This window comes from Emydura macquarii, unplaced genomic scaffold (genome assembly GCF_026122565.2).
Source record: "Emydura macquarii macquarii isolate MOO-44397 ecotype Brisbane River unplaced genomic scaffold, CSIRO-AGI_Emac_v2 contig_1253, whole genome shotgun sequence".
Lineage (NCBI taxonomy): Eukaryota > Metazoa > Chordata > Testudines > Chelidae > Emydura > Emydura macquarii.
This window is the reverse complement of record NW_027131390.1, coordinates 44,805,878-44,824,767: the sequence shown is the minus strand read 5'-3', so window position 1 is coordinate 44,824,767 and position 18,890 is coordinate 44,805,878. Positions and strand designations below refer to the sequence as shown.

The following is an 18,890-nucleotide window of genomic DNA, read 5'->3' as shown; positions in this document are numbered from 1 at the left end:
ATTTGTAACATGATTCTTGCCAATGCCTGCTGGTGACAAAGAAACCCTTTTTCTCATACACACAATGTCCTTGATTCTGTACTTGGGAAGAAAGGTCAAGTCAAAACTCCCAGACTCTAACCATGGCTCCTAGATATACTCCCATGTGTCTTCTGGGGACTGGCTGGGAGGTCAGGCAATGTACTTGGAACTGTAGTGACACCAGCACCCCAACAGGGTCTGGGTTGATCCTTGTATCCCTTCCAGGGTGACACGCATGAATGACTGACTATTCAAACAGGAGAACATATTCACTTGATATTTTGTGCAGGCATGTTGCTATCACTAAGTACTTCATATAGGATGCAGATGCCAGCCCAGAACAGTATTGGCAGCAATGTTACAATATTATGAAACAGATTCGCCTGTCTGAGAAGTGTGCATGTAGCTAGTTGTCTTCCTCTGTAGTGTCTAGAGTCTAGACAAAATAGAATGACCCTAGAAATGCTATCTTTAATTATTCTCTTAGCAGACAGTGAATGCATTCACTAGATATAATACAGAACAAGGTCTTCTTGGGTTTTATGGTACATGGAAGTATATGGAATGAAATAATAAACTTCTTTTGACAGCATGGATTTGGTAATATACTTCAGCAGGACAAATTCAGTTTCCTACATCTTCTGTTATTGAGACAGTTGAGTTTGAGTATATTCTTGGGAGCGGTGAGCCCACTTCCATAGCTCAAACTAGGTCCTGGCCTAAAGGTTTTGTAGTTTGCTTTATGAACTGTTGCTTTAGCCAACTTGTAAACTGTTTGTCCATGGGCATCCCGTTGTCTTGGTTTACAGCCTAAGAACACTACACCACAGAAGTCCAGCTAGTTTCAGCCACAGCCAGTGATAACCACACACCCAGAGTATCCTCAGGGAAAATGTGTTTTTCTCTACTGCCTCAGCAAGAACCAGGCTGCAATGAGAATGCTACCAGCCCTTCAGTAAACAGCCCAAAAACAGTTTAAAGGCACTGCAAATGTATTTGACAATGGAATTTGATCCAGGTACTTTAGGACTGGGCTTCATGACATTTTCTGGATAAACAACAAATTAACTCTTGTTCAATCCTCCCTCAATAAAGATCAGGTGCCTGCTCCTCTCTATACATCTTGCAGACAGCCTTTGAGGTGTAGCAGGGCTTCTCCTCCTTTTCAGGGAGTTGCTTGGGAGTACTGGGGGAAAGAAGAGCAGCATACATGTACCCTGTCACAGGCATACAGTGAAGCCTCACAAAAACCAAGACAATCTGAAAACATCCTGGTAAAAAGAGAGCTGATGTAACCAACGAAAATGAAAAATATTTAGTGATAATGGGGATTAACAAAAGGCTTGATCAACAGCAACAGCGGCAGAAAACATTTAAAGAACTGAATGGCATCACTGAGCAAGAACAGCATCTGATGCTGCTAATGGTAGCCAGAGAGGAAGTGACCAGGACTGGAGGGGACTGGTGCGGGGGAAAGAGAGAATAAAACGGAGGCACAACTGTGAGGCCTCAAAGGTGCAAAATTTGAGTCCAATGACAGCACCCACATAATCTCACAGTAGGTGGGAGGGATAGGAGGGGGAATCCAATGAACCAGATACCTTTTGAGAGTATTTATTCTCCACCTTTCAAATTAGAACAAGTAAAAAAAACCTCAGTTACAAAAAAGAAGTAAATATTGCAGAATCATTATGTATACTAGGATAATGATCTTAAATATCTCTGAATTTTTTGTTTATTTTTCTCTTGACTTTTATATTTGTATTAACATTGAATAGTGTTGTCTTAAGATGACAAAAGCAAAGAAACAATTAAACTTGCCTACTCCTAAATATTGTGATGTAATGGAGTCTTTCATTCAAAATGCACCAAACAAAATAATACAATAATAAATATTGTACGACAATATTGCACTATGTTCATGGTTCAGCACCAATATCAAACACAGTAAGTGCAAGTGAGATTATAATATACATTTCTCAGGAACTTAAATTTAGATACTAGGGAAAGATTCATTGCCATTTGAGTATGGGATTGTTATGAGCATTACATTTTATGCAGGTATCAAGTTTGAATTCATTACTAATTTGCAATAAATAGTTTAATGTATTTCAGCATGGAAGGCAGCAGTTTAATTTTTTACCTAGTACTTGCTGGCAGTCAAACAATTTGCTGCAATGTAAATAATTCAGCAAACATGCACAGTAATGTCACTAAAGGTATATGGTTTCAATTGAGCATAAGGGAGATGGATAATAAAATTCAATGGTGGTACCAAATTTAAGGCTCAAGTGTGCTAACTGTTGAGATGTACCAACTACTGTTCAGTGTATGATTAAACCAGGGGAATGACCAAAGCACTATAAGCTAATTAAAAAGGCAGAACAGCAAATCTTGTGATTGTAACAATCCTTTCACTCATACCAGCAGGCTGCAGAACGTAACCAACATGACCAAGGATTGTTTTAAAGCCAATTCCCAATAAAAATGTTTTGCCACAGCAGTTACTTAAAGCAAAATCGAGCCAATTATGAACATACTGTTTTATACTAGAGATCGCAGTAAACGTTTAGAAAAATAACTGCTGACCAAGCAGCAAAAAAAGTAATGATTTTAAAATGCACTCTTAACATTCCATCATTTTCTTTTCAAAGCAAACATTCAATTCTGTACCTGGCTGATATGTACAGCAGAAACCTGGGCAGAACACACGGATGAGTGACTTGGAGAGTTTGGTAAAGATTTGCAGGGACCTATTGAAAGTTGCTGTTTCTTCCTTGTTGCCACAATCTTCTGGGCAACTAAAAAAACCAAGAGACAAACATGTAAATGATTAAGCAAAAGTGTAGGCCGCATAGTATCACAGTTCTAAAGTGTACAGAACACAAACAAGAACACAGGTAGGAAACAATTCTACACTACTAATCTTTAAGCTCTTAAAATTGAAGGTATTACTTCACAAAAGTCAAAGGTGACAAAGATTATTATTTTGTTCTTCTGTCGTGTGCTCATCACTTTGCATCTCTTTACATTTATTTCAGTCAATGAATATTTGAAAGTCAGCTTCATTCATCTAAGACATAAGGAAACTAAAATTTTTTTACCCTTGGGTAAGAATGGGCAGTGCTTCAATGGTTCTTACAGCAAAGGAAATATCAGAACATGTTGACTGCGCTGAGTATAGTTTTGGCTTGTCTACACTTGAAACACAGACAAAGGCAGAGTGTAAATGTAAAGTGCAATAGCTATTCCTGAATAACTCCATGTGTGGATACACTTTGAAACAAGAGTGCCTTGCTCCATTTCTGCTAAACATGAACAAGGCACTCTTGTTCCAGAATAAGAGTATCTGCACATGGAGCAATTACACAGGAACCTCTCATGTGGAGACAAACCCTTAAAAGATTCTGGTAAGAACACCTTTGACATGCCTATACTAACACACTGGTGCAGTGTACTTATAGTAGAAATTTCCATACCCATTATTAATATGTGCAACACTAAATAGCATAGAATTCTTGAAAATTCACTGTTCATACTTGAAAACATCAGATGTTCACTGCATAAACATTAAAATTTACATAAAGTCTCAATAGTTTGCTAAACCAGTTTTAAAACAGGGTTACCATATAACTAACTTGAATTTGGGTTTTCTGTTTTTGTTTTTATAATTTCATCTTTTCCTGTTTATTTTCTATGGTTTAGTTTCTATGGTAACTAAAATATTTCATTTGAAAGAGGGAAGCAAAGGGTAAATTGTTACAGAATATACCTACAGAAACAGTTCTCCATAATGAACTATAACCTCACATACGTTGTGAAGAGGTTAATATTTGCCCTTATATGGGGAGGGAAATGGAAGAACAGGGAATGAATCTGAGTAAAATGAAACCAGACCAAAACTGTTGCAGAATCATATTTGCAGATTAGCTTTGGGCCATGAATAAAGAAGTGGTTACATCTTTAGACTGCTAGCACAAGAAAAAGAAGATAACATTTCAATCTAATTTAAAATATATGACCACAGAGTCGGAACCCACTTTGCATGCGTATCTCAAACTGTTTCATATTATGGAGCACACAAATGGAGAGATGAGAATATGTGAAGACCGTGATCCTGTTTCCTCCTATTTGCAAAGGCACAGTATCCCTGTGAGAATTAGAGCAACTGCTCACCTGAAAAATATCAGGGAAAATATGTGGTTTTTTAGTATTCAATGTTTTGTCTCCATTCCACCTTCATTTCATTTACCCCTATCTATTTTGTTCCTCAGCTGAAATCAAGGAAAGGAGAAGGAGAAACCACCATTGCCCTGATACTCATAGGTGTAAACAACCTACAGCGCCTATGGATTTGAATAAAACTTGCAGATCAAGAATCAGGCCACATGTGGCCAGTTAACTCCCTGAAAATCCACTACCAATGGCCAGGAACCAGAATTTTGGGACTCTTACATCACTACATTCAGAAAGTATTAATTTTAAACTATTACAAGGAGTTAGTCAGTGGGAATGATCATTAGTTACTGTATCAAAATAGGAGAAGAGGTGGAGAGAAAGAGACTTAGAATTTACCAAAAAAACCAATGAGGTCAGACGCATAAGAAGCAGTTACTTACCTTGTACTATAAAACTGAGTTCTTTGAGATGTGTAGTTTGTATTCCACTGTGGGTGCGCATGCGCTCTGTGCACCTAAGACCAGAAGATTTTTTGCTAGCAGTGTCTGTTGGTCTGAAGGCCTGTACCCTTCTCCTCCTCGTGTGCCACTCCAGTTCCTTCTCTACCATGAATTGCATCTAAGATCTGAAGCAGAAGTGAAGAGGTAGTGGAATACAGATAGGGACCACATATTTTGAAGAACTCCACTTAATGTACAAGGTAAGTAACTTCGCTTTCTTCTTCAAGTGCTCATCCCTCTGTGTATTCCACTCTGGGCGACTGGTAAGCAGTGGAGGAGCACGAGAGGACCTCTGCGAAACTGCAGACAAGAGCACAGCTATGCCGAGAGATGCATCACCTCAGAATCCTGCATGAATGCTTAATGTCTCGAAAACGTATGCACTGACCCCCATTTAGGTGCTTGGCAGATTTTGACAAATAGATAAACTTGCAGCATGGCTACTGAGGCGGCCTGGGTTCTCATAGAGCGAGCTCTCACATGTTGTGGTAGAGAGGTGTTTGTCAACTCCTGACAGCAGAAGGCACCCCAACATCCACTTTTAAAGCCTTTGGGAGGAGATTGCTTCCTCTCTCATCCATTCAGAGAATGATAAAAACAGTCTAGATGATTTTATAAATCGTCTTCTGTGTCGGTAGAACACTACAGCTCAATGGATGTCCAAAGAACGAACACGTCTGTTTTCACTAACGACGTGAGATTTTGGGAAGAAGATAGGAAGGCTGGCTGGCTGATTCAGACAGAAATCTAAGATCACTTAAAGAGAAAATTTAGGATGTAGCCTCAAAGCCATCTTAGCATTGTGAAAGATCTGCAAATGGTGAGCTCCCTGTTAACCTACCCTTCTAGCTGAGAGGGCCACTATAATGGCGATTTTCATGACTAAATAGGATAAGAAGCATGAAGCAAAAGAGTTCTTGTGAGCACTGAGAGGACCAAATTGAAATCCCATGTCAGAATAGCCCTGCTCACAGGTGAAAAGGTTCTAACCAGGCCTTTCAAAAAACGTACCAGCACAGGATGGGTAAAAACAGGAGTAGTCAATCAGAGGGTGACAGGGGCTTATAGCTGCCAAGTGAACCAAAAGTGAGCTCAATGGGAGATCCAAAGTCTTTAAGAAGAAAAGACACTCCAAAATAGTAGGTATGTCAGAGTCCTCAGGAACTGACAAGTGTTAACAGAGTGAAAACAGTTTTCACTTGGCTGTGAAACTTTTCCTAGTAGACTCTTTTCTTCCATTGTTCAACTGCTTCTGAGCATGTATTTTCTGGGTTTGACACCTGTCCAAAAAACAGGCTGTCACGTGGAGTGAAGCTGGACTGGGACGGTTGATTCTGCCCCTGTCCTGAGCCAGGGACCAGATGCGCCGGCAGGCCGACATTTGAAGATGGCTGCCCAGGCCACCTGAGAGCAAATCAATACAACCAGTGCCCCATGCTACCTCAACTTCCTCCAAACCCGAGGTGAGAGAGGAATGGGTGGGAAGGCATACATTAATTCCCCTTACCCTGTGGAGCAATAAACTGCAACATATCCTGTTTAACTGTGATGCAAAAAAGGTCCCAGGATAGAAACCTCCACTGGTGAAAAAGCCTGTTTACTACAGACTCTCCCAATCCTAGTCCTGGGAGAACTATCTGCTGAGGCTGTCTGTCAGCATGTTGTGCATCCCTGCCAGATGTACTGCTGATAGGGTGAATTGGTAGGGAATACACCAGTTCCAAAGCTTTATTGTTCCTAGTTTGCCGATGCAGAACACTGTGGACATGTTGTGTGACATCATTTGAATGATGGGATGAAAATGCTTGCAGGTTTCAGAGGATGCTGCAGTTCCAGCAGGTTTATGGGCACCCTGGTCTCCTGTGTAGACTATGTCCCTTGTGCTGTATGCTTGTCTAGGTAGGTACCCCAGATAACAGCTCACCATCTGAGATCAATGTCTTCTCTGCTGGGGGTGGAATAACGAGGACTCCCCCACACACCTGATCCTTGCTCTCCCATCAGGCTGGATTACTTTGCTCATGCTATTGCTGCTTGGTGAGTCAACTGTCCCAAGCCAGGGCCTCAGGCAGCGAAGATGGAGCCTCATGAAGGGTCACATGTGCAAGGAAGTCGTGTGACCCAGAAGAATGAGACAGGAACAGATTTGTATCCAAGGTTCAGTCTGATTTGAATGCCAAGTTCCTTTATGGACTAGAATTTGCCTTGGCCCTGAGACAGTCCAGAGTCCCCCCTTACAAATTCTATTTGCTGGGTTGGAATGAAAAAGGATTTCTCTGTATTTATGCATAATCCCCGTTGACTGCAAAAGGTCGGTAAGGGACACAGTTGATGCAAAAGCCTCCTGGTAAAATTTCCTCGTCAGCAGCCACTCATCAAGGTAGGGGAAAAACGATGACCCGAGGCACTGCACGTGAGCTGCCGCTACCAACAGTATCTTGGGGCTGTCATATCACTAAAGGGGAGTGCCCTGTACCAGTAGTGGCTCCCACATACAATGAACCTCAGGAATCTTCTGAGTGAAGGATGGATGTCTATGTGGAAATAGGCATCCTTCATAACAAGAGTGGTGAAGCAGTCATCTCTGTTCAGTGAGCAACTGTTAATATTTACAGGAAAATGTTGGACACCGAAGGGTTCCATCTCAGAGCATGCAGCAGCAGAAAGGAACTAGAGAGGCAGCTGTCCCTGCCGCCAAATACCCTCTTTTTGGAGCACAAGAAGAAGGGTGCAGGTGCAGACCAACAGACACTGCTAAGCAAGTATCTTCCTGTCAGGCGCATGGAACAAATGTACACCGCAATGGAGTACACATAGGGACGAGCTCTCAAAGAAGTACCCATTCACTTTCCTTTTAACAGGAGTATTCTACTAGCATTATACATTCACCAACTAACTTTGCATTAATACCTCTCTTTACAATAAACTATGCAATGTACTTGAAGGCATGCTGGTCCCAGGATATTAGAAAGACAAAGTAAATATCTTTTATTATACCAAATTCTGTTGTCTCTCATCCACAGTAGTTTGTCCAATAAGAGATATCATCTCACTCACCTTGTCTCTACAGTAACTATGTCCATGGTTCTAGTGTGTAGGTATGTCAAATGCAGCGTACAGAAATACAGTATATCTGTAATCCTTTTGAAATTGCATTTCATTCAGGTGCTTCTTGAATGAATGTCCCATAATGGATAGATGTGTTAGTCTTCATCAGGAATACTTCACTCTTAACCCAACCTAAGGGGTTCACCTATATTAACTTTAAACTAAAGCTGCTGTGGCATAAACCTGGGCATCCTTTAAAATTAATTTCAGCTGCATCAAAATAGCCAACTCTGAACAGACACGAGAGACAAAAGATCAACAAGGAGAGACACAGATATATCGCTGCTGACATGGTGCCCCCATATTACCAAAGCCACAAATTATATCACCTTACCAGCAAGTCAACTGATAAAAGATATCCAAATTAATTATGGAAAGAGAACAGTCCATCAATAATGAAGGTTGCAAAAATATTACATTATAATTTTAGTCCCCTATTTCTTTGGTTTGCCAGATTAATATGGCTTGAAAAATGTCAAATTCATTCTGAAGATTAAGGAGAAATTTTCAGTGACACAAACAAAATTGTTCAAACTGAGTTGGAGATCATTAAAATTACATGGAATATGGAGCCATCCAATAACAGCTTTAAACTTAAGACTGCAAGAAGGGTTCAGTTATGAAACCCTACAGTATACACACTCGACATATAACTTTGGATAGGACAAATACAGTATTTGTGGGGTTACTTTCAGGATACACTTGAATATTTTTTAAAGTTAGGGCTTTGGGCAAACAATTTTTAAGTTACAGATGCTTTAAAATAAAATTCTGGAACTTTATTCAAATTATCTAACTTTTGGGTCACTAGCTAAAAAATAGGATGATGGTAAAATTTCACATTTATATGCAGGAAAGGCTAATCAACGATACTGATAATAAAAACTAGCTTTGTACTTTTCAGCCATGTACATTACATGACCTAATGGGCGCCTTCTGCATCAATACAAAGTGAAATGGGGAAAGGGAATGCTATGGATTGATCCTAAGCTCCAGAGGGTCAGAAGCTGGGCACTTAGGAAATAATGTGCTACAAAATGCGGAAGGGCGAAGAACCAGGGACCCTGGGGAGTGGAGAGAACTTTTGGCACACCCATGTTATACACTGGCCCTGCAACTTAAAAAAAACCAACAAACAAACAAGAAAGTTACTAAAAAGCTTTATTAACCGTTAGCTAAGACTGTTACTAGGTATGTGTAGTGAGGAATGTTCTAGCTTTTTTAAAGTAAAGAAACGAATAGTTAAAGGTAAACAAATATTCTAGTACAGTCATACTTCAGTCATTCAAATAAACATACACATGTAAAAATAGAGCATGGCCCACATACAGGCATCCGCCGTTGATCAAACAGGACTACATATAGAACACCAGTGGTAGACACATTTCTGAAACCAAACTGGAAAAGAAAATGCAATACATTCTAAAAGACATGTTGATTACTTTCTCTCCTCCATAGCTTGATAAATAAGCTACCCTCAAAGTTTGCATTTCCCCAGGAAGGTAAATATACTGTCTGGCATAGTGGGATTTCCAGGCTTATGTGGAGGTTGGAAGAAGTAGATAATTTTTTTCTGCCTCATAGTAGAATTGTGGCTTGGGGAAAGATGTTATTGGAACATATCTGAGTAATAGGATGAGATTTGTTAGGTTCTCTTGACCACTGTGCGTAGTATTCTGAATGGGGAAGAGGCAGAGTAGGCTTGTTTTGGTTTGGAAATGGAGGATTGTCTATGGGCCATATCTATTTGCTGGTGTATGGTTTGAGAGCTTTTTATGGCCCAAACAAGGTAATGAGTGTTGAGACTCTCAACTGTACATGAGGCAAAGTGGGTGGATATAACAAATTACTGGTGTACAGGTTAAGATGAGGCAGGAATACAAGGGCAGACAAAGATTTTTTTTAAATATACAGTGTAATGTTTTACTTACTTACTCTCTCTCTCTCTCTCACACCACAAAATTTAAAAAAAGACTGTTTGAACTGTACATGAATGTTTACTTACCTTCACTTAATTTGTTCATTTCCATCATTGAAAAATTGAAATTGGAGGTTATTTTAATTGTAAAAGTCCTTGTTATACATAGTTGCCACCTTAACTACAGTTTTTTGTCTGTTAGTACAAAAGTTAATTTTAAATACCCTTCAGTTTGCAAACTCCCTGAAAGCTGATCTAATTTTATTTCTCTAAAGGAAAACCGGAAGCTTGTCCTATGAACTTTACCACAGCATATGCAGGAATTCTGGAAGAAAACTTGCAAAGGAGTCTGCTGTCCATTGGCTCTGCCCACGCCAGTAGCTATAACTACATTAGAATTACTTCAACCATTGTTGCTGCTGATGTAAGAAATTAGAAGCCTGATGTAATTAAATTCAACAGTATTCAATCTCTGTCTAGCTCAGATAGTATTAAAAGATATTTATGTAAATGAGCAGATGATTTTTCCCAGTATATTACAATGTAGACAGATATTGTTTAGTTGTGTATGCATACAATTTCTTTTCAAATGAATGTAATTTTAATAAGGAACTGGTCTGCAGCTTCTGTTTTTCATGTAAATGAATGATGGCATAACCATGATTTAGTGAGAATACACTGTATAAAAAATGGCTCATATATATGAAGAAGCAGCTTCATTAGTTACAGCCCACCTGCAATAGGCCTCTTATCCTGAAAAGATATCAATTACTTTATCTTCTTCTAGCATATAGATCATAACCTTCATCAGCTAATCATGTTTAAATTACAGAGGAATATCGTAATACTCTTTCATTTCAGAATCACTGGTTTATTGATCTGCGGTCATGGAAGCCATATATTAGAATATTTTAAAAATCGTTATGTGAACGAAGAGAGCAAAGCTGAGATCAGATTTTAACATCTACACACGATTTGTCTTCACTATACATGTTAAAGGCCTAAATTAAGACCAAAACGAATTAAAAATCAGACAGATAAAGGCCACCTTTCTTATAAAAGTTCCTTTTTCAGTCTCACACTAGACATATTACCAATTAAGGCAAATATTTGCTTCTTTCCTTAAACTGGCACTGAAGAGCCTACCAATTTCAGCATAAACATAGGCACCCACATTTAAAATTTTAGCCCTTTCCAATTTACCATTAAAGGAAACCACAAAATAATCCACAATAAATTGCTGACTATTTAAACTATCATAGAGAACAATTTTACCCTCCCCTACTTAAAAACTGTTATTTGAACCAATAATTACTTGATCACTGTCACATTTTAGAATATATCTCACCTATTGGTCCTCAAAGGCTGACAAAGCCACAACTATTTCCCTCAACAGGTAAAAATATCCTTACCCAAGATCGAAGGCTACACCATGTAGTAGACACCAAAGACAAGTTGGTGCAGGAGCTATGTCCACCTACTAACACACAGTACATTAAAAAACACCAGCCAGACCTAAAAGCCAATCTTCCTCCAGAAGCTTGTAGTTTTTTTTTGCGGCAACAGCCTAACACAAGGATACAAAAGTCCTAGAAGTCAGAAGAAACTTTTCTGGACTTTCAAAAAGAAGTATTTCCTACAGGTAGTCTTTTGTCTGAGCATTTATTACAGTCATCCTCACCCAAGTTAGAGTTGCTTTGAAGAACAAGGGTGGTATGTGTGCTTCTCCTTTATCTGATCACAACACTGATATCAGGGTCACAATCCTATGCTAGGATTTGGATGGCCTATTATGACCTGTCTTTTCCCACAGTGGCTCTGAAGAAAGTCTTTATGAAAAACAAAAGGGCTGTATTTCAGAACCACCATCTAAGTTTATACAAGTGGACAGAGAAAGAGACAGGCTTTTTTTCATCTCATTTTTAGCACTATATGAGTGGAGAATGTACATTTGGGATTCACACCTCTAGTCCCACCTCAGCCTTTTAAAATTTATATTCTAGGAAAGTTGGCGATGGCATTCAAGTCTACCAGCTCCCTGTATTACCTCGGAGTTGCTCACTGTGTCACAAGCAGTGTCCCCCACAAAACCCTGCCTTCAATAATAATGTGAAGCAGCATTTGAAGACTGAAAATCCAAACAAAGACTAGGGCTACATTTACGCTGACGGTGGCAAAATCGCCGCCACCAGATCAATCTTTCTGAATCGATTGAGCGATCAGTGAGACCCGCTCAATCGATCAGGAAGTCGACTGAGTAAGTCCACTCCCTGAAGTAGCGTAGTGCTGAGTCGACGGGAACACTGTTCCCATCGGCTCAACGCAGTGTGAACAGCTCGCAGAAGGGAAGCTGAGCAGTCGACGTCAGTTACACAAACTACAATGCGTAGTTTCTGTAACTCCCGTTGACTGCTGCCGAAACGCGCAGTCAGTGTGAACCAGCCCTAGATAATGAAAATACCTGTCCTTAGAAAAACAAGGTTACTTACTAGTAACTGATGTTCTTCGAGATGTGTTGCTCATGTCCATTCCACTACAGGTGAGCACACGCCTCTGTGCACCGTTCCCGGAACTTTTTTCCCCTTAGCAGATCCTGTAGGGCCGGCTCCGGCACCCCCCGGAGCCCCGCGCACATGCCACAGTATATGAGGTGCTGTCAGCCCTATGCCCCCTCAGTCCCTTCTTTCTGCCAACTCTGGTAGGGGGACAGGGGGTGGGTTGTGGAATGGACATGAGCAACAAATCTCGAAGAATGTCAGTTACTAGTAAGTAACCTTGTTTTCTTATTGGAGTGCTTGCTCATGTCCATTCCACTATAAGTGACTAACAAGCAATACCTTGGAGGTGGGTAGGAGTTACCGGTGAGCTGCCCTCAGAAGCACTCTGCCGAATCCCACGTCCGCTCTTGCCTGCTGAACGATGGCGTAGTGGGAGGTGAAGGTATGCATCGACGACCAGGTGGCAGCTTTGCAGATGTCCTGCAGGGGCACTCTCTCCAGGAAGGCTGTAGATGAGGCTTGAGCTCTGGTTGAGTGTGCTGTGATGGTTCCCGGAAGCGGCAACCTCGCCTGCTCGAAACAGAACTTGATGCAAGATGTAATCCACGAAGAGATGTGCTGGGTGGAGACAGGTGAGCCTTTCATCCGGTCAGCCACTGCGACGAAGAGATGCGTCAATTTCAGGAACGGCTTTGTATGCTCAACATAGAACGTCAGGACTCGTCTTACATACAGCGAATGCCATTTCCTCTCCTCCTCCAAGCCATGCGGTTTGGGAAAAAACACGGGGAGAAAAATATCTTGATTACAATGAAATTGGGAAACCACCTTGGGCAGGAAGGCTGGATGCGGCTTCAACTGCACCTTATCCTTATAGAATACTGTATAAGGGGGCTCCGAGGTCAAGGCCCTGATATTGCAGACCCTCCTAGCTGAGGTAATGGCCACCAGGAAGGCTACCTTCCATGAAAGCATGAGCAGGGGGCACGAAGCCATGAGTTCAAAGGGGGGGCCCGTGAGTCTCGAGAGGACCAGGTTGAGATCCCAGGGAGGCACCGGGTCACAGACCTGCGGATAAAGCCTCTCCACCCCCTTGAGGAACCTGACCGACATAGGATGGAAGAACAAGGATCTCCCCTCTAGCAGCTGATGGAAGGCCAAAATGGCTACCAGGTGAACCTTCAGCGAGGCCAGCGCCAGATCCTGGAGCTTTAGCTGGAGCAGGTACTCCAAGATCGCCTGTACAGGTGAGAGACTGGGCGAAATGCCCCGGGACTCTCTCCAAGAGGTAAACCGTTTCCACTTATCCTGATACATGACCTGTGTGGAGCATTTCCTGCTGCCAAGCAGGACTTGTTGGACCTGCACCGAGCAGGCTCTCTCTCCCTCCATCAGCCACAAGGCCCAGGGCATGAGGTGCAGGGAGTCCAGGTCCGGGTGCAACAGGCGACCAGGGTCCTGGGAGAGAAGGTCGTGCCTCCTGGGGAGCTCCAGGGGTGGGGCGATTGAGAGGTCGAGCAGCATGCTGAACCAGTGCTGTCTCGGCCAGGCTGGAGCAATGTGTAAAACGTTCAACCTGTCCCTCTATTTTCAGCAGGACCATGGGCAGGAGTGGAATGGGCGGGAACACATACATGAGGGTCCCTGTCCAGTCGATGAGGAACGCGTTGGAAATCGACCCAGTCTCGCAACCCCGGAGCGAGCAGAACCTCAGGTACTTCGTGTTCCAGGTTGATGCGAATAGGTTCAGTTGGGGAATGCCCCACTTCTGGAAGATCATAGCCACCACCTCTGGGTGCAACGACCAGTCGTGGCGGGGCAGAAACAACCTGCTGGGGCGATACTCCTCGTCGTTCCTCACTCCTGGGAGGTGAGAGGCAGTTCAGTGGAAATTGTGCCTCACGGCAAAGTCCCACAGACGGGTAGCTTCCTCGCAGAGCCGAGGAACGAGCTTCCCCCTGACTGTTTACGTAGAACATGGCTGTGGTGTTGTCCGTCAGCACCCGCACCACTCTGCCTATCAGGAAATGGAGGAACACCTTGCACGCTATGCGAAATGTCCCTCAGCTACTTCACATTGATGTGCAGATGCCTCTCCCTCCCCCAACCAGAGCCCCTGAGTGCCTAGGTTGGCACTGATGTGGGCTCCCCATCCTACATCCGAAGCGTCAGAAATTAGGGTGACCGACGGGACCAGCTCCCTGAACACAATGCCCTTCATCATTGCCCTGGGATTCCGCCACCAGTTCAGGGAGACTAAGACGGGTGGGGGAAGTGTGACCGCCTGGTCTAATGGGTGTCTGCTCAGCATATATACTGAGGCCAATCATGCCTGAAGTGGTCTGAGCCTTAGGCGAGCTAGTCTCACTACGTACATGCAGGCCCCCATGTGGCTGAACAGCTGTAGGCAGTGCCTGGCTGTCGTCGTGGGGCATGGGTGCAGCTGGGAGATGACAGAGACCATCACCTCGAAACGTGGCTGAGCAGGAAGGCTCTGGTCTGGGAGGCGTCCAGGATGGCCCCAATGAATTCTATGCATTGCACTGGGGTTAGTGTGGACTTCTTCTCATTTATGAGCAGTCCCAGACTGCTTCAGATGGAGCAAGTGAGGGTCACACTCTCCTGCACTTGGGACCTGAACCTGCCCCTGGTCAGCCAATCATCTAATTATGGAAAAACTTTCACACCCTTTCGTTTCAAGTGGGCAGCCACTACCGCCATGTACTTGGTGAACAGCCTTGGAACTGAAGATAGGCCAGAGGGTAGGGCTGTAACCTGGTAGTGGGAGCCAGCCACCGTGAAACGGAGGAAACATCTGTGGCTGGAGAGGATAGACACGTGAAACTATGCATCCTTGAGGTTGAGGGTGGCATACCAGTCTCCTGGATCCAGGGAAGGGATTATGGAAGCTAGGGAGACCACGCAAAACCTGAATCATTTGATATATTTGTTGAGACAACATAGGTCTAATATGGGTCTCAGACCCCCCCTTCGCCTTGAGGATGAGGAAGTACCTCAAATAGAACCCCTTCTCCCTTCTGCCTTGAGGGACCATTTTCACTGCTCCGATGTTGAGGAGGGTGTCCACCTCCTGCAAGAGGAGTTGCTCGTGAGAAGGGTTTCTGAAGAGGGACGGAGCGGGAGGGTTGTTGCGGGGGGTAGATGTAAATTGTAGGCCATAGCCCTCTGAGACTATCCCAAGGACCCAACAGTCCAAAGTGATCTTTGCCCATTCGGGACAGAAGGGTCTTAACCTGTTTAGGAAGGGGTGTGGCGGATCCAGGAGAGCAGTCGTGGCACCACCCTCGGGCGCACCATCAAAATTGTCTGCTCTGGTTGCCCGACCTCCTGGGGGGCCCCTGCTGGGAAGCTGAGGATGAGCTGTGGGGCTGATTTCTCCTTCTAAACCCCTTATTCCTACCCTATTCCTATAGGGTTGAAAAGGCCTGGGCGGAGGACTTGGCTGCTGCTGCACGAGGGGCCGTCACTGATGCTTGGAAGCCTGGGGCACGTACAGGCCCAGGGAGCGAAGCATGGCCCTGGAGTCCTTCAGACTGTGCAGCTTCGCATCGGTCTGGTTGGAGAATAGGGCCGACCCATCAAAGTGGAAGTCCTGAATCGACTGCTGCACTTCCTGGGACAGGCCTGAGGATTGCAGCCACAAGCACCTTCTCATGGAGATGGCGGAGGCTATGGCCCTGCCCGCCGAGTCAGCAGCGTCACAAGACGTCTGGAGCGCTGCCCTAGCTACCGGGGTTTCTTCCTCCACAATGGTGCTAAAGTCTGCAGCTTGGTCCTGGGGCAGGGCCTCAGTGAACTTCCTAAGGGAGTCCCACAGGTTGAAATTATATCTACTCAGGAGGGCCTGATGGTTGGCAATCCTGAACTGCAGGCTTGTCATGGAAGCTTTCTCCCAAAGAAATCCAGCTTTTTGTTGTCTTTGTTCCTGGGAGTGGACCCTGGCTGACCTTGCCTGTCTCTCTGGTTAGCTGCATCTACCACCAAGGTTCCCGGGGCAGGGTGAGTGAACAAATACTCAAACCCTTCAACCAGGACATAATACTTTCTCTAGGCCACCTTTGACATAGGGGCAACCGAGGAAGATGTTTGCCACAGGGCCTTTACAATTTTAAGGACCCTTTTGTGGACTGGGCGGGCCACTCTCGCTGGGGCAGCCGCCGCCAGCACATTAAAGAGGCTATCTTCGGCCTCTTCTAACTCCTTCACCTCAGCCCCAAGTTGGAGGCCACCCTCTTGAGCCGCTCCTGATGTGCCCTGAAATCCTCCAGTGGCGATGAGTGGTCCCGGGAGACAGCCTCATCCGGTAAGGAGGAAGAGGACTGCTGAGGCATGTCCTGCGGGTGCGTCCCCTCCTGGGGAAGGGTTGCACCCGCTGAGGGTCCCCTCCATGGGGTCTGACTCCTCATCCAAGAAGTGGTGTTCTATGGGCCCTCTCCTGTGCTGGAGGCACGAACTGCACCCCCGGTGACAGGATGGATCAGGGCCCCGGCCCAATCTGGATTCCCCATGGGGCCCAATAAAGCCATTGCTGGGGCCACTGACCCTGGGGACAACTCACGGCTGACTGCGCCATGGGCTGTGACAGTTTGTGGGAGCATTGGCTCTCCCAATGACTGTCCCCCGTGGGAGACGCTGAGACACTGGACTGGTGGTGCCGTGTTGGTCCTTGGTCCCAGGTGTCCTTCCATGCTGGAGGACGATGAGGGTTGCCTCCATTGCTGCAAGCGATGCCGACGAACGGAGGTGCGCTCTGAAGAGCTAGAGGTACCAGAGCGTCATCTAGGTACTGATGATATCCGGTGCCACTTGCCTTGAGGCTCTGCAGATACCTTCGGTGACTGAGGTCGGCGCCGCTCTAAACCCCTCGGTGCCGAGTCGGACTCTGGCAACTGGGTTCCACGTCATGGACTGCGCAGTGCCGGGTCCTCTGACGGCGACCGGATTCTGCACTGCCTCGGTGCGGGTGAACTCCTCGGTGCCGGATCTTCCGACAGCAACTGGGTTCTGTGCTGTCTGGGTATGTGAGAACTCCCCGGTGCCGGGAACCTAAAACTGGAGCTGTCCAAGCGCCGCCTGGTAGTCCTCGACTGGTGCCACCCCCTAGCATGCGCTGCCTCTGGTGCCGAGGATCTCCACCACCCTCCGGGGGATCCAACGCAGGTTTCCCCCATGACACCGGCCCCTTCTCCCTCAGCGGAGGGGGGTGGGGGAAAGTGGCATACGCAAGGCCAACAAGGCACTTGCCACCTGAAAAGCCTCTGGTGTGGACAGCATCGGCACTCTCCCACTCCCAGGAGTCGAGGGAGGCTCCCTGACTGGAGATGCTGGCACTGGAGAAGACTCAACGGGCTGGGTCCGATGCATCTCCGTACTTGACCCTGCCCATACCGACTGTACAGGGGAGTGTCCGCGCTCTGCGCGCTGCTTCTTCCTCTTCAGTGTCGGCGATGTTGTGCGGTGCAGAGTCAAGGCCGGTGCTGGCGGTGTGCTCTGCACCGAGGTCACGCTCGGTGCCAAGGTGGAGCGAGCTGGCTCGGACGCCGGGTGGAGCACTGCCTCCATCAGCAGAGCTTTCTACCAGATCTCACGGTCCTCCTGAGTCCTCGGTTTAAAAGCCCTGCAGATCTTGCATTTCTCTTTCCTGTGGGCTTCCCCCAAGGACTTAAGACAGCAGTCCTGGGGATTGCTGAGCGGGAAGGCCTTCCCACAGGAGGCACATGGCTTGAAGCCTGGCGACCGGTGCATGGCCCAGCCGCTCTAAGACCCTGCAGGGACTCGCCTTATCTAACTACACTTAACAACGCTTAACAACTACTTATCTAAAACTAACTTAGAATATCAAATGAGTTCAAACAAGGGGAGTAGTACTTGCTGAGAGCAAGGCTAGTTCCAGCAACCATCACGGGTGGAAAGAAGGAACTGAGGAGGCATAGGGCTGGCAGAACCTAATATACCGTGGCATGTGCGCGGGGCTCCAGGGGGCGCCATAGCCGGCCGTACAGGATCTGCTAAGGGGCAAAAAGTTCCGGGAACCGTGCACAGAGTGGAATGGACATGAGCAAGCACTCAAACAAGAACCTCCATTTCCTGTGTTTAATCAAGAGAGTCAACCACTCTTGGGGATCCCAGTGCCACCATGGAGAGGGGCTATCAACTCAGACAGCGACTCTTAAGATCTATCGGGTAACCTGTATGCCAACATCAGCCCCTATTAACTGACTGGAAACATGCAAGTTAGATGATGTGTTATTATATTGGGTTTGGAGAAGGAAACTTCCATTTGAACCCACAGGTATTCAACATATCCACACCATCTCCTCAATTCTCCGTTGATTGACAAAGAACAGTGTCTAAGAAAGGTTGTCTCTCATTTAACAAAGGTCTTAATCTGGCCAGGTCTCAGAAACACATGCAGAAATCACAGGCCACATTCCCGATCAAGTGATATTAGTCAACACCAAATCAGCATGAACCAAAGAGCAAAGTTCTAGTCTAAACATCTTCTGCCCACAAAACAGATCACTGTGTGCCTTCAGGGACATGTCTGTATTAAATAGATTGCAATGTATGATCAGTTCCCAGCAATGTCAGCAGCTCGCAATCTGCACTGACTACCTGTGTGTTTCCATGTGTAGTTGAAGGCAT

General features: G+C 45.2%; 1 protein-coding gene across 14 annotated transcripts in view; it reads right to left on the bottom strand.

Moving 5' to 3' along the window:
• AGAP1 (ArfGAP with GTPase domain, ankyrin repeat and PH domain 1) overlaps window positions 1-18,890 on the bottom strand; it is a 600,162-nt gene that overhangs the window by 268,874 nt on the left and 312,398 nt on the right. For all 14 annotated transcript variants that reach the window (XM_067548649.1, XM_067548652.1, XM_067548650.1 and 11 more), the window contains one exon: window positions 2,695-2,822. In XM_067548649.1, the coding sequence (XP_067404750.1) occupies window positions 2,695-2,822 (128 nt within the window). The remainder of the gene's footprint in view (window positions 1-2,694; window positions 2,823-18,890) is intronic.